The sequence below is a fragment of the Procambarus clarkii genome, chromosome 17 (assembly GCF_040958095.1).
Source record: "Procambarus clarkii isolate CNS0578487 chromosome 17, FALCON_Pclarkii_2.0, whole genome shotgun sequence".
NCBI classification, from domain to species: Eukaryota; Metazoa; Arthropoda; class Malacostraca; order Decapoda; family Cambaridae; genus Procambarus; species Procambarus clarkii.
Window position 1 is genome coordinate 32,628,377 of NC_091166.1, and position 17,044 is coordinate 32,645,420.

The 17,044-nt window shown below is 42.3% G+C and overlaps 1 protein-coding gene across 1 annotated transcript in view; it reads right to left on the reverse strand.

Moving 5' to 3' along the window:
- Nucleotides 1–16,434, reverse strand: part of LOC138365631 (uncharacterized) — a 40,380-nt gene extending 23,946 nt beyond the window's left edge. Inside the window, exon 1 of the mRNA XM_069326113.1 lies at nt 16,350–16,434. Within this exon, the coding sequence (XP_069182214.1) occupies nt 16,350–16,434 (85 nt within the window). The remainder of the gene's footprint in view (nt 1–16,349) is intronic.
- Nucleotides 16,435–17,044: the final 610 nt, after the last annotated feature.

Below are 17,044 nucleotides of genomic sequence, written 5' to 3' on the forward strand. Positions count from 1 at the left end.
CCTCTGTACATTCTTCATTCACTTTTATACATGCTTCACGCACATCCATACATGCTACACGCACCTCTATGCTTGCGTCACACACAATTTATACATCCTGTATACACATGTATACATGCTTCACGCTCCTCTATACTTGCTTCAGGCACACGTAAACATGTTTAAGGCACTTATGTACATGCTTCAAAGACCTCTATACATGCTTCACGCATATCCATACATGACTCGCACACTTCTATACATGCCCCACGGACATCAAAACATGCTACATACACATCAATTAATGCCTCACGCACATCTATACATGCTTCCCGTACCTCTATGCATACTTCACGCACATTTATACATGCTTCATGCACATCTATACATGCCTCACGCATTTGTATACATGTCTCACGCACATTTATACATGCATCACACACATGTAAACATGCACTACGCACATCTATACATGCTTCATGCACATATATTCATGCCTCACACACTTCGATATATGCTTCACGCACACCTATACATGCCTCACGCACATTATACATGCCTCTCACTCTTCTATAAATGCCTCACGCACATCTATACATGCTTCACGCACTTCTATACATGCCTCACGCACATTATACATGCCTCTCACTCTTCTATAAATGCCTCACGCACATCTATACATGCTTCACGCACTTCTATACATGCTTCACGCACTTCTATACATGCTTCACGCACTTTTATACATGCTTCACGCACTTCTATACATGCTTCATGCACTTCTATACATGCTTCACGCACTTCTATACATGCTTCACGCACTTCTATACATGCTTCACGCACCTCTATACATGCTTCTGGGACATATATACATATTCAGGGACATCTATACATAGATCACGCATTTCTATACATTCTTCACGCACATCTATACATGTCTCACGCACATTTATACATTCTTCACACACATCTATACATGCTTCACACACATCTATGCTTGCCTCACGCATATCTATACATGCCTCACGCATATCTATACATGCCTCACGTGCATCTATACATACCACACGCACTTCTATACATACCACACGCACTTCTATACATGCTTCACGCACATTCTATACATACTTCACCCTCTTCTATATATGTTTCACGCATTTCTATACATGTTATGATCCCAGGCAGCCGAGAAACGAGTCTCCCCTTTGAGAATTATTCTATCAAGCCTGACCTGACTAGAAGGTCTAGTAAATATAGAGGTGAAGACACAGATGTAAAAGAGCTGGTTGGATTTGATAAACAATTTGAGATTATGGGCAGTAAATAAGAAAATAGATAAATGACTGGTTAGGAGATGTGGATAATTTGCTGGAGGTGTGAGGCTCGCTTCTGGAGGGCTTTGACCCTCACTTGAGTACCAGACATTGCAAGGAGAAGCTGTGCTCCAGTTGAGCTCCCGTTAGAAAGGAACCCCTAGTGATATATCTCCAAGAGAAGAAAAGTGTGCAGACGTGCCAGCTGTGGTATCGAGCTGGGAACGTTGTGTTCTCAAGTCCTGGACGGCGAGGAGAGTTTGTCAAGCTGCGCAGAGACATTTTCGTGGGCTGTGGGAGCGCCCTGACCAGACTCCGTCAGAGGGGAGGGCGCCCTCGACTAGACAATCTGTGGTTAGTCTTTGGGGAAGAAGTTGCTGAGAACTTCGAAGCCAGCACAGAGGGAGTTGTTGATGAGACTCCAAGGTAGTGGAGCAGAGGACCTCGAGCTGTGAGGAGAAGCAGTGAAGAGGAGTGTCACGTGCTTCTGTAGAGGTGGTGAAGCACCATATTTGCCCAAGGAAAACTTCATGGTGTAGCAGCCTGGAGGAGCCGCAGAGGATCCTGGTAGTTAAACCCGGAAGAACCTGAAGAGATCAGGGTAGTGAACTTCCAGAGGTGGAAGGGAAGTTCTAAATGATTACTTGTAGGGAGTTGATAGAGTGTTTGGTTGTCATTAGCGTGCAAGACGCAGTGAAAGGTGAGGGATTGTTTGCCATTCTTGTGCCGAGGAGTGTTTATACTGAAGTATAGAGTTACAGTCGTAGGATGGATTACCTACAGTTGTATGTGTTCTAGGACTGATAGGGTGATCGATGGATCATTGTTGTATATCGAGGAACATTTATACTGATATATATGTTATTGCATTCATACGCCAATTTTCCTTGCACATGTTTACAGATGTATATTCCCTTGCTGGTAGCGCAACATTGTATTATTAGACTTGACCTACTTGAGGAGGTTGGTAATATTAGGTGATGAATCAGGAGATAGGATACCACTTGATAAGCGTTTGATAGAGTTCTGATGGTGTTGGAGTGCAACCTGACTGAAATAGTATAGAGTGTAGGATTCATTATTATTATTATTATGTGTATGTATTGTATGTGCTTTGTCCAGTAAATATATTCAAATTTGCTGGAGTTTGCCCTTGTCCTAGTGAGGCTTCCCAGGAAGTAGTAGAGAAGGAGAGAGAGAGAACCAAGAACCACAGCTGTGGACAGGGTAGAACAGAAAACTAACAAGTCAAAGGGGATTGAGGAGATCATATCACATAAGGAGAGAGTGGGGAGTCACAGCGGCTCGAGTGGGTGTGTGCACGTGACAACGAGGCTAAGTATTGGAGCTGTGTCCCCTAAATGTGTGACGTTGAGCCCCTCTTCAAGAACCAGAAGCGCCCAGCGTGATCTCCTGGTAAAGTATAAACACTCTACCGAGTTGTGGGTTGGGTTGTCCAGAAAGAAGGATCAACAACGACAACACCACCAACCCACAATATAAGAAATTGGGGGCCTGTGTCCGGGAGAGTGAACTGACACACCCACACCCTGTCCAAGAGTGGATTCGTACCTTACCTTGAGGTTACCTTGAGGTGCTTCCGGGGCTTAGCGTCCCCGCGGCCCGGTCGTCGACCAGGCCTCTTGGTTGCTGGACTGATCAACCGGGTTGTTGGACGCGGCTGCTCGCAGCCTGACGTATGAGTCACTGCCTGGTTGATCAGGTATCCTTTGGAGGTGCTTATCCAGTTCTCTCTTGAACACTGTGAGGGGTCGGCCAGTTATGCCCCTTATGTGTAGCGGAAGCGTGTTGAACAGTCTCGGGCCTCTGATGATGATAGAGTTCTCTCTCAGAGTACCTGTTGCACCTCCGCTTTTCAACGGGGGTATTCTGCACATCCTGCCATGTCTTCTGGTCTCATGTGATGTTATTTCTGTGTGCAGGTTTGGGACCAGCCCCTCTAACATTTTCCACGTGTAAATTATTATATATCTCTCCCACCTGCGCTCAAGGGAGTACAGATTTAGGCTCTTTAGTCGGTCGCAATAGTTTAGGTGTTTTACTGAGTGAATTCTAGCAGTATAGGATCTCTGCACGCTCTCCAGGTCGGCAATTTCTCCAGCTTTGAAAGGGGCTGTCATTGTGCAGCAGTACTCCACTCTAGAGAGCACAAGCGTTTTGAAAAGTGTCATCATCGGTATAGCATCTCTAGTGTGAAAAGTTCTTGTTATCCAACCTGTCATTTTTCTTGCAGTTGTGACGGCTACTTTATTGTGTTCTTTAAAGGTAAGGTCTTCCGACGTACACCCCTTGTTGAAATAGATACACTGTGTGACTGCAGGTGTCACAGTTTTTTTTTTCAGGTGTATATTCTCTCTTTTGGGAAGACTCACAGGACAAAGATGGATAAGGTGCAAACGTTTGTGGAGTCAGGCAAGCCTGAGGACTTGGAAGGTTGCACGAGGGATCAATTAAAACAAATAGCAAAAAATGGGGCATTAGGTTGAAAGCATCTAAAGTAGCTGGGATGAGGGATGAGATCCTGAGGCAGTTGAGAGCCAAGAGTGAAGCGGCAGAACAAGTAGCCCAGAAAGGAGCTGAAAGTGGAAAGGAGGATGATGGGCAGGATGAAGTGAGATCCCAGGGATCGAGTAGGAGCAGCAAGAGTAGCCGCAGTAGCAGGAGTAGCCGGAATGGGAGCTTGGAGAGATTCCAGTTAGAGCTCCAGATGCAGCGTGTGGAGAGACAGTTCCAGCTGGAAAAGATTAAATTAGAACTCCAGATGAAAAAGGAAGCCGAGAAGGAAAAAGAGAAAGCCAGGCTGAAAGTAGAAAAAGAGAAAACCAGACTGGAGGTAGAAAAAGAGAAAGCAAGACTAGAGATGGAGCAAGAAAAAGAGAAAGCAAGACTCGGTGGAGAAAGAAAAAGCCCAGGTCGAAAAAGAAAGAGAACGAAACAAATGCAAATAGAAGCGAATAGAACCTTGGCTGAACAAAGGATTGAACATGGGTTGCCAGAGAGCACCACCCAGGTATCACACTCACCAGATGTTAAGGTTAGGGAGAAGGACATTCCCTTGTTTGTGCCCGAAGAGGCAGAGAGCTTTTTTGAACACTTTGAAAAGGTAGCCAGCATCAAGGAGTGGCCACAGGAGGGATGGGCCCAGCTGGTCCAGTTAAGATTGACCGGTGCAGCCAGGGAGGCATACACCCAATTGTCACTAGAAGAGTGCCAGGATTATGCCACAGTAAAGAGCAGCATACTGCGCTCGTTTCAGTTAACCCCAGAAGCTTATAGGAAGCGCTTCAGAGAGATGGTGAAGGTCGGAGCATGTACCTTTGCTGAGACGGCAAGGGATCTGGAAAGACGATTCCAAAATGGATTAAGGCTGCCGGAGTTGGATCTTACGCTGACCTGAAGCAATTGATGGTCATGGAGAAGATCTTAGAAATGATGCATCCCGAAACAAAGTTCAAGATCCAAGAAGCAGGGGTAAAGGAGGTGAAAGAGGCCGCAGATAGGGCAAATATGATTACTGAAGCATACAAGAGCTTGAGGAAGAACAGAGTGAAAAATGAGGTGAGACGCAACAATGGCAGATCCAGTGGAGTCTGGTGAGGAAGAAATTATGAAAGACCCAGAGGAGTCTGGGGTGAGAAGAATTTTGATAAATGGCCAGATAAACGTGAGTACCCTAAAACTCAGTAGAGTAGGTCGCGCACTTCGTCTGAAAGTGAGGATGGAGGAGCTAAACGAGAAACTAATCGTGATCCAGGAAATCAAGAGTCCAGTAAAGCCCCACAGAGTGCAGGTAGTATGCCTGGCCCGAGGAACTCTCATGCGAGTGGACAAAGTCAGAGATACTCTGGTACATATAGAAGAAACTTTTCCCAGATGAGATGTTACCAATGTAACAGGTTAGGTCACGTGATGCAAGATCGTAGGCAGGGCAAAAGAGTTGTGACCCTGGCCATGTGTGACCCCCGAAATAAATATACTAATGTGTTCCAAGATAAACCACAGAAGGTGAACTTAGTGAACGAGAGGTATAGTCCGTTCATGAGTAAAGGTTGGATCAGTATAAGAGGCCAACCTGAAGTAAAAGTTTGTATTTTAAGAGATACCGGAGCTAATCAGCTTGATTACGTAAGCTTGATTACGAGAAGCCTGATTGGGAGTGATCGACGGTTAGCTGGCAGGAGTAAGATGAGGGTATATGAGTTATTGTCTGAGAGTGACATGCCCGTATGTGCTGTCCAGCTAAGGTCGGAATATGTGTCGGCAGAGGTGATGTTGGGAGTATACCCCGACATACCTATTCCAGGAGTCCAAGTGATCCTGGGGAATGACTTGTGCGGGACGAAGGTGTTGCCAAGAATCACGGCGGAGACTGTGCCAGAGGAGTGCCCAGAAGGCCACGGCACGGGTGGGACACCTGAGAGTGCGAACCTGACTGACATCCGAGGAGATGCGTCAGGAGACCGCCAAGCCATTGAAAAGCCTGTCTCGGTAGTGACGAAGGCAGAAGTGGCCAACAAGGAAGACGCTGGAGAAGATGAGACAGTGTCAATTCAGCCGGTAGAAGATATCGACATAGATATAGCGTGGTTGTTTGATGAAGGTCCAGCCCAGGAAAATGAAGTTTCGGTGAGGTCAAAAGTGAAGATGACCCAGCCAAAGTAGAATCATGTGAAGAGAGCGGACCTGAGTAGAGCCCAGACTGCTGAAATTAAGAGTCGGAAGGCGAATACAACTGTGCCGAGTAGAAATAAAGAAGGATATGGACATACTGAGGACGGGAGTAGAGCGTTAAGTTGTCCACGAGCAGAGAGGCATATGGATAGTGGAGTTAAGTCTGTTTGGTACTGCTAAACTCGTCAACCTGTCCTCGTCCCCACCCACATATACTTGTTCGGCTGAAGGCATATTGTCAAGTTCCTCTTTAGTAAATACAGATATAAAATATTTATTAAAAATACTACTCATCTCTTCATCATTATCTGTTATTTGACCTCTCACCTGTTAGGTGAGGTTGTATATATAGGATTTATAACATCTTAGAGGTAATGATCCAGCATGTTCATAAAATAGTGTAAATTTACTTATTTGAGGTTCGAGCTAAAGCTAACTTATGTAATGTATAGACGGAGGTGACATAGGCTTGTATATGGGGATATGTGATGCTCATATTTAGTTAGTTTAACTTTTGCAAGGTTGAATTTGATTAAATTTGTCTAGTATAAGTTTAATTTTTGATAGATATAGATGAATTTAGGTTCTAATTGGTTGCATTTTTGATAGGATAGAGTAAATTTGATTAAATTATCATAGAAATTACTAACTTCGCCTACCCCTCCACCTGTCCCTAACATAATTAAGGCAAGAACCAATAAGTCTGTTGGATGGTTTGCCTAAATATATATGGGTGACATGATTGAAGAAGATGTAACAACGGTGCATTAATATGGTATTAAAAACAATGAACATATGTTAGATGAATTGTCTAGCACTAATAATGTTGAAACATTAATGGAAAATGTATGTTTTTATATTGAGCTCATAGGATGTCAGACGTATCATTCATTTATGCGAAATTCTGACTTGGGGAGGGGAGAGGGGGGGGAGGGGGGGGTGAAACTTGGATTGTGAAACTTTTGGGGGTGAAATTTGAAACTGGTCAAACTCAGCATATTATAAATAACGTCCTAAACATACCTAGAAAAAATATCATGCAAATTGTGTATTGTTTGGCCTAGTTGGTTGTATTTGTACAAATAGCATAATTCTTATACTTGTGCAAGTTGTGTATTAATTTGTGCAGGTTATGTATTTTGTATACGTTGTATGATGACTGCAATTATGTATTGATTATATTCCCACAAAATGTGTATTGTTTGTGCAAGTTGTGTATTAATTGTACATGTTTTTGAATGTGTATTTGTGGAATTGAGCAGTTGTGTTCATATTTAGGCTAGTTGTGTATTGATTATATTTTTGTGCAAGTTGTTTAATAATTGTGTATATGTCATAACTGTAGTTGTGTGAATTGTGTATGTGTGCTGGTTGTGTATTTACATATTTGGGCTAGTTATGTATTGTATCTATTTATGCTAGCTATGTATTTGTGCAATTTGTGTAATAATAATTATGAGAGATGTGTAAAAATTGTGCAAGTCGTTTATTAACTGCGCATGTTGTGTAATTATATATGGACGAATTGTGTATTTATACCTTTGTGTATTGATTGTCATTGTGCAAGTTGTATAATTATATGGCAAGTTTGCTTGTAATAATTCTGGAAAGATGTGAAATAATTACACAATTTGTGCAAGAATTGCCCATGTTTTACAGTTGTGCGAATAGTGTATTTCTGCAAGTTGTGTTTTTAATATGCTGAAGTGGAACTGATGCAACTGTATTTTTGTGTGCAAATTGTGTATTTGTTTAAGTTCTGTATATGTAATCCGAAAAAAAAATAGATCTTCATGTGCAAGTGTGAAAGTGTATTTTGGTTTGTGAGATGATGTGTGGGTATTTTGTGAAAATTATGTTTGTGATATTGTGTAATTTTAGTGAAAGTGCATTTTTGATTGTCTAAATGTATAAGCAATTTGCTATATTTATGCAAATGTCATAATTTGTGTAAATGTTATACTTTGAGTGTACATGCAATATATGTGTAAATGCTATATTTTTGTGTGCAACTGACATATTTCGTAGGTAAATGACATATTTTGTCTATAAATGACATATTTTGTCTATAAATGACATATTTTGTCTATAAATGACATATTTTGTCTATAAATGACATATTTTGTGTGTTAATGACATATTTTGTGTGTAAAAAATATATTTTGTGCATAAATTGCATATTTGGAGTGTAAATGTTGTATTTTCTATGTAAGTGGAATATTTGTGTGGAAATGCTTTGTGTGTATATGCTATAATGAGTGTATATGTGCATGTGTTTTATAATGTGTGTTTTTGATTTTGTGTATTTTTAGTGTAAGTATACGTGTTGCATTTTGTTCATAATGATGTTAAATTATTATATTTTAGTGCGCCTTATCACAACCTTAGCCTTTAATTAGTAATATATTTATTTAAATGGGACACATACACCCTGCTTTATCCATATCAATAGTATGAAGGTTGGGTATATATTTATGTAATTACAGTATTGGATATGTTTGAATATTATAGGGTATTTAATAATATTTGGACTTGCTTGAATAATATGGTCACCTTGCTGATTTGGCATGCATTAATATAAATTAACAGTACAAATAATTCAGATTACTTGATGTGAATGAGCTGTGGGGTTACTGAAATCTTGTTCTTAATACATTTTAGGGATTCATATGGCATAAATTACATCTGATTATATATGGCATAAAATACATCTATGAATATATGGGTTGTGGAGTATGTGTAGGTATGTATGCTTGTATTTCTGACTATTGGTTTAGAAACAAGTTAGGCGATTTGTGTAGGAAGTTTGGGATTTTCGAGGTCTAGAAATGATTAGCCAATGAATATAGTGGCTAGCATCCAGCTGTGTTGCAAGATGGTTTAATTGCGGTTCGACATTTGGGCGGATGGATGTGAGGACAGCTTTCATGCCAGATGTACGATTCTGCATAAATTGCGGTACGACATTTGGGTCGCTATTTTAGTTTTTGAAGAAGTTAGGTTAGGTGGGGGGATGGAGGGTCTATCCATTTTTAAATAATAACATTAAATAGACTACACAGATAAGTAGCATTCTAGGACCTCATTGCGCATCTTTATAACGTCACTCATAGTTGAAGAGTCGGGCTGCAGCTGAGCCTGAATACTTATCTGTTAATGGCTGACCACACTCTATCCCTATACTGAGGCAGCTTTTGTGACGTCGCTAAACAACAAGGGTCTGTAGAATGTATTTGTTTGTTTATAATAGGTTAGGCTAGGATGATTTGATAGGGCTGATTAACTGAATAACAAAAAAATATGAACAATGAGCCAGATATGAGTGGTTACAAGGCATCATGACATAGCCCGTGATGTTACTTGCAGAGAACAGTAGAGATTAAGGAATGTGCTAACGAGAGACTGGGTCCTTCTTTGGAACCGCTTGTAACGTTATGTTTTTAAGCAACGCACGCTATTGGTGGATCAAACTGGAATAGGGATTAGAATATCAGAATGAAGGTAACTGCAGAAGGCCTATTTCAAAACATGAGAAACCGCTTCTACTCAATGTAGTTCATATTTATGTACACTGGATGAGTATTTTGATTTGTTATTTGCTACAGTGAGGTGTGGGGGGTATGATTTTGTGCGAATGTGAGATGAGGGTGACATGATAGAGGTGTGAGAGAATGGACATGACAAAGGGGAATATTAATAGCCTATTAAAAGTTTAACCACGAGACAGAACACGAAACAATGGGTATAAATTGGATAAGTTTTAGATTTAGGAAAAAGACCTGGGTAAATACTCGTTCGGTAACAGGGGTGAACGCCGAGATACATGTTAGTTCACGCTCTGTGTTGCTCCCCTTTGTTTCATAGGAATGGATTTCATACATTCCTATGCTCAATAAACGATCCTTTGCCGGACACTAAATATAAAGCTTCTAGATAAGTCAGAGGAATAAATAGGACCTTCTGAATATTAATGAAGTTACATTATTGATGCATATAAGTGGAGAAAAAATGGGATATTAATTTGGGAACAGACCTACTGAAGTTCATTTAATAGCGACAGTTGACGTTCTGGTTAACATAGATTGGAAATAAATAGGAGATTTAAAATAGACTAGTGATGACAATATTCTACATTAGGTTTCAGGGTCACAGAGGTGACGCAAAACACACGACTCATAGACCGGCTTTTTAATCCCCTTGAGCGAAATGCTAAGACCTGGAGACGACTTATTGCCCGTCCCCTTGAGGATGGGAGCGGAGCCCCGTCGGGGTAACGAAAAAGACACGACTCACTGATTGAAATTGAAATTGAAATAAGTTTATTGAGGTAAAATACACACAAAGGGATGAGGTAGCTCAAGCTATTCTCACCCCGTTCAGTACAACGTGTTAATACATACATAGACGCACATCACAAACAATAAACATATTACCAAACATTCTGAGAGGTAAACATATACATTTCCTACTTCACAAGTAGTATGGTATCAGACGTACACACAAATACTTTTATGACCTAGGTATACTGTATAGACAATTTGCAAGAGACATGCAGATAATTCAACAAAATATTACAGTCTTGGTGCAAAATTCTTATATCTCTCAAGAATATCATCAACCTTTCCGTTGTGACACATCCAGGCTATTTGTTCAGGAACAGTCCTTATCTCAGTGTTTCTATATACATTAATCAACGGACAATCAAGAACATAATGGGCAAGGGTGTGAGACCTTAATATACCACATAGTTTACACCTTGTGTCATTATCACGAACGTCTATCCCATATTCCCAGTAATATTTGTACCCAAGCCTGAGCCGCATGTACACAGAGTCACTCCAAGCATTTCTCCTTTTACCATAAGTGAAATGGGTGTTTTGACTCACATACATGTAGTGTTGCATGGTTTGACTTCTCTCATACATTATCTCTCTCCTCTCCACTCCTGCCTGTACCTGAATATTTCTGATTTTGCTTCTTATTTGTCTCATTGTGAATTCACATTCAATGTCAACTTGTGGTTTTGATGTGGCACGTTTGGCCAAGTCATCCGCCACCTCGTTGAGCACTATTCCAACATGAGATGGAATCCACATGAATTTCACACTATGACCTTTTAGCTGTATCTCAGTTATTCTTCTCTTACAATCCTCAACTATAGACATGAAGACTGGGTTTCGACTGTTTAAGGACTCCAGTGCTCCTCGGCTATCGACAAATACAAAAACATTTTTGTCGTCATGACGTACTTCCTCCAAACACGCCAGAATGGCCTGCAGTTCAGCTTGTGTGGATGATATATAATTACTAAGCCGGAGTTCAATTACCCTGCCCACAGTCCCAAACTCCGTATATTCCCTTATTAGGACACCACACCCTGCCCTGCCATCCTCCGCCACCGACCCGTCGCAATATACATGTAAACTGTTGCCTCTTGGTAACCGAGATATCATGCTTCCATACAAACACCGTAATTGTCCCGGTTCATGATGAATCTTTTTCACCTTGAGGGGTACAATTTCGACGTCTATTTTCTGTACTTTCCAGGGAGCAGACATATTACACTGTCGAGATGGTTTACAGCAGTCAAGTACATCGTATTCCCTGAGGTCATGAGCTTATCCCCTCGTGTAGCGTGTCTCCCTCAGTTTCCTGGAAGTGTGTACGTCACTCAGGCAGGTCTGAACGCTCTCAAACAGCTTATCCCCTCCTTTTCTCCGCATGAAACGAATAGATACTCTAGTGTTAATGTCACGGACTCTATCACACACACACTGTAAATTTAATTCCATTCTCATTATTTCAATCATTGCATTTCTTTGACATCCAAGAATAATCCTCAGAGCCTCGTTCTGTATCAGCTCTATTTTTTGAATTCTGCCTTGGCCAGTGTAAGACAATACGGGTGCTGCGTATTCTATCAGGGACCGAACAGTGCTTATGTATAACATCCGCATGATAGGTACCCCAACACGTTTACCAGAAAAAGTCAGTGCTTTTAGAGGATGCAGACGGGCTTTACATAAGGTGCTGATATGATTTATTTCAGCATTTTTACTCTCACATGTGTATCCGACATACATGCCCAGATACTTGTACTTCTGAACACGGCTCAGTTCCACACCATTTAGAGTAATTGTTATATTTCTTCGTTTCCTATACTCATATTTGGTTTTATCTGCATTTATAACTAAGCCTAACTTGTGACAGGTTGTACCAAGTATGTTAAGAGCAGTTTGAATTTTGTTCCCAGAAGTGCCTTGTATAAGAATGTCATCAGCATATATGATCGTCGTGACCCCTGGAGGATACATCTCTGATGCTAATCTGTTCATTAATACATTGAATTAGGTGGGACTTAATACTCCCCCTTGTGGGGTACCTAACTGAAACCTCCGTTCCTCAGATATGTATCCCTGGTAATACACCTGACCTTTTCTGCCTTGTAGATAATCCCTTATCCAGTGTAGCAATCTCCATTATTCCCAGGTTGGCTAATTCGTATAAGATTACTTCCCCATTGGCTTTATCAAATGCTCGTTGTAGATCAACAAAAACTCTACAATTGTCATCCACATTAGACAAACACTTTAAGAGACAATCAGCAGTACTTTTGCCTTTGATAAAACCAAAGAGATTACTGGACATGTTATCACCTACAAGGTAGAGTAGCCTATTTAACAAAATCCTTTCCATCATTTTACAAAAGCAGGATATTAAGGAGACAGGTCTGTAGCCTCCGTTTGACTTAGGGATAGGAATGATGACAGCCTCTTTCCATTTTCTTGGTAACTTTCCCTCTCTATAACTCATATTAAACAAATCAAGTAAGGGACTAGGTTTCATACCGGTTAAATTATTAAGAATGTCATACATTACTCCATCTTTTCCCGGAGCAGTAGAGCTGCCACTTTTTATAGCATCTAGTAGCTCATCGTGAGTTATCTCAGTGCACGCTATAGATCTTGTATTTAAAGCACATAAAGTTACTCCATTTCTAATATTTTCCCATGACTCAATGGTGACTCGTGTCTGCAGGTAAGGACTCCATACCAGCAGCACTTGCCCATTTATCTACTAACTCATTAGCAACCTTCTCTGGATCTGAGTGAGTAATGAATTTTGGCTTACAACCCCTGATTTTATTTACTGCTCTCCATGTGTCTTTAAGGTTCTTAGTATTACCAGTGGACTGAGCAAAGTCTTGCCAGTATCTGTCCCGCGTCTCCTTCCTCACCTGACTGCATTCCCTAGCCACTTCCAACATTGTATTTTTCTCTTCATCCCTCATTCCATTTTTTAACCATTCTTTATGTGCACTCCGTAGCATGCTCCCACCCCTTAACTTGCTTATCATTGGAATATTTAAATTTCTTAGGTCCATGCGTCTTGCTTCTCCTGCCCCCGTTATTTTCCCTCTGTACTAATTTATCTATGTTCTCGACCATGTCCTCGTAAAAACTATCAACGCAGAGCGGCGTGTTACCTGGTTGATACCTGGTTGATGGGGTTCTGGGAGTTCTTCTACTCCCCAAGCCCGGCCCGAGGCCAGGCTCGACTTGTGAGAGTTTGGTCCACCAGGCTGTTGCTTGGAGCGGCCCGCAGGCCCACATACCCACCACAGCCCGGTTGGTCCGGCACTCCTTGGAGGAATAAATCTAGTTTCCTCTTGAAAATGTCCACGGTTGTTCCGGCAATATTTCTTATGCTTGCTGGGAGGACGTTGAACAACCGCGGACCTCTGATGTTTATACAGTGTTCTCTGATTGTGCCTATGGCACCTCTGTTCTTCATTGGTTCTATTCTACATTTTCTTCCATGTCGTTCACTCCAGTACGTTGTTATTTTACTGTGTAGATTTGGTACTTGGCCCTCCAGTATCTTCCAGGTGTATATTATTGTATTGTTGATTGTATACCAATCTCCCATATTTTGAATAAAATAATTTTTCATATCTTTATTAATATTTAGCCTTTTTCTTTGAAAGTGGACTTGTTTTTTCCCCAGTGGTAATTCAACGTTCAAGGCAAAGTGGTCACTAAGTAGTTCCCGAACAACCCGAGCCTCCCCCATAATCCCCTGAGAGTTTAAAATGCAGGCATAGTCAAGCCGTCCTTCCTTGAAATGAGTTGGTTCATTGTTTCCCAAGAGACAGGTATCTTGATTATCTTGTAGAAACTGTAACCACTTGACCCCATTAGCATTAATACTACCCACTGTCCCAAGGCTTGTGTGCCGAGCATTAAGGTCCCCAATGACCAGTGAAGGATTAGTATAAATGCAGTCAGGTAGATAGCGTCGAAGCAGTTCCTGGATACATACAAATTAACTACAATAAATTCCCCTTCCCTTAATGATAATTTAACACAGACACTCTCTATTCCTTGCATTTTTGATGGCGGTTCTACTAACTCTGCTGGTATGGAGATCTTAACATAAATCGACATCCCTCTGATGTTACTTGCGGCGAAGAGGTGAAACCCTTTATAGCCATTTAATTTCAATAATCCTTCATTCCTATCCCCTGTCTCCTGGAGAGCTACAACATCAATATCATTTCCCATCACATAACAATGAACATCTGTAACCCTGTTTCTTAAACCATTAACATTCCATGACAACACTTTCAGTCTAGGGTGATCCATTATTAATCAATTCACTGTCTAAGTCATCCCCAATAAGTTCACTAAATGATAGCCATACCGTGTATAACATCTCCCACCTCCTCCCAAGTTCAGAAGTAAAAGCGACATTGCGATTCTCAAGAGATTTTTTCAGTCCTGTGACGTCCATTATTGGCCCAAATGATTCCTTCATTTTATGTGTAATTATAGGGTTCTTCCTTTCACTACGTCTACCATCATTCACACACACTTCACTTTCCTTCATTTCATCACTCAATATTTCATTATTGCCCTCAACCACTATATCCTGATTTTCCTTCACCGTTTTGTGATTTTCCTTGACCTCCTGAACGTTTAATTTAGCCTCGATGGACTCGATTCTCTGCCCAAGATTTCGGAGGAACTCACCAACTTTTCTTAGTTCAGCCCACACCTCCTTGACCATATCATTATGGCCCTCTTTCTGAGCCACAGTAGCCACTTCACTCACCGTTACAGTCACTGCCAGAGTCCTGAGTGGTGGCGTGGCTGCTTGTTGCTTGAGCCTGACGAAGTAAAGGTGACTCCTTTACCCACGCAGGGGCCTCGTAGCCTGGTGGATAGCACGCAGGACTCTTAATTCTGTGGCGCGGGTTCGATTCCCGCACGAGGCAGAAACAAATAGGCAAAGTTTCTTTCACCCTGAATGCCCCTGTTACCTAGCAGTAAATAGGTACCTGGGAGTTAGTCAGCTGTCACGGGCTGCTTCCTGGGGGTGGAGGCCTGGTCGAGGACCGGGCCGCGGGGACACTAAAAAAAAGCCCCGAAATCATCTCAAGATGACTCGAGAAGAACGCATTCGTCCGGTTCACTGTCGCTGTTTGGGGCAGACTGTTTTGCTGTGCTCCCGGTGTCTGGGTAAGAGCTCTTGCCTGCTCTGTAACATTCACCGGTCGGGGAACATCCATACTCGGCCTCTTGCTACACACAGCCGAGCTGGCATTGTGAACACCTCCACAGTTGCAGCATCTGGGAACTATTTTCTCACCCAGATTAAGTCTGTTTCTACACACATTAGAGAAGTGAGACTTTCCGCAGAAACGACATCGTGGATCATGTTGACAGCTCCAGGATTTATGCCCCCATCTGCAGAATTTCAGGCATATTATGGGCTCTTCCACATACTGTGCTACATGCCTGTAGCCCGCCCCGGTGATGAACACTCTCTCGGGTACTTCACCTCTCACTAGAGCCACCACCTGACTCCTAGCTTCACCTTTAATAAGGTGACGCTTGGCCCACACAAATCGTTGGTCGTCGAGGATGAACTCGGGGTCTAGAATCTGAGGGTATTTGTAGATAATTACCTTCGTCAGCTTCTCGTTCCCCTCCGGTATTTCCATAACAATTCCTTCATATCCTTGCTGGGTAAGATACTCCACTGCCTCCATAGAACCTACCGTTAAGTAAGGTCTGTTTACACCTTCCTTCAGCAGGGGCTCGAACTTGCGGTGTTCTCTTCCAAGTCTGACTGTCCACAGCAGCTTCTGATGATAGGCCAGCGTGCATGAGGCAGGGAAGAGAAGCCTCCATCTCCGCTGACCCTCACCTTCCTGACATCGTTCCGTCCGTTTGTCTCCATCAGTCTCGGCGTCGTTCATTCTCTTGTCGTTTCCGTTAAGTGTACCATTACTGTCCACACTACGCCTTGCCTCCTGTCTTATCCGTTTCTTCTGTTGCCTTGTTAGAGCGTCTTGATACTCACCCTCCTCGACTGACTGCCTGCTTTTAGAGTCCATGTTAATAGTGCCGTGGGAAGTAGCCAGTTCTTCTGGTGACTGAGTCTCCATCTCAGTACACAGCATTGGGAAGGCGATTGATACGAGTCAGTCTCCTTATGTGTAGACATAGCTAAACACCAACACTAACTTCACCCCTAGTTGCGGAGCAGGTATCTTGACCCGACCGCGTCCCAGGTAAGACTCGACTCACTGATCGTCCCTCGAAAAAAGCAAAAGGGGACGGTCAGTGAGTCATATCCCACTACTGTCATCTCCCTCACTCACTGATGTGGGGGATATGTCATCTCTCTCACTCATTTAAGCTGGGGGGGGAGGGAATATGTTGTCTCCCTCAGTCATTGACGAAGGGGGGGGATATGGCATCACACTACTGCACAGTGCGTGCTTCCTCTAGCGTGAGTTGCATTGTCGCATCTAGTTTTGCCAATAAGCCTAATGCGCGTTGTAATATCTTCCCTTAGCGCCTTTCACGTATTTTTAGCCCTCGTAAACTGCTCCTTGCGGGAATGAGGTTAGGTTCTGGACTATTGAATGGTGTGATAATTTAACACTTTTGAGAGCACTTGTGACTGATGTCAAGTAAAACAGGGTATAACGAGCTGGGGTCATTATGGGGGGGGGGAGGGGTTGCTGTGGTACTGGGGATCGAGATGGAGGT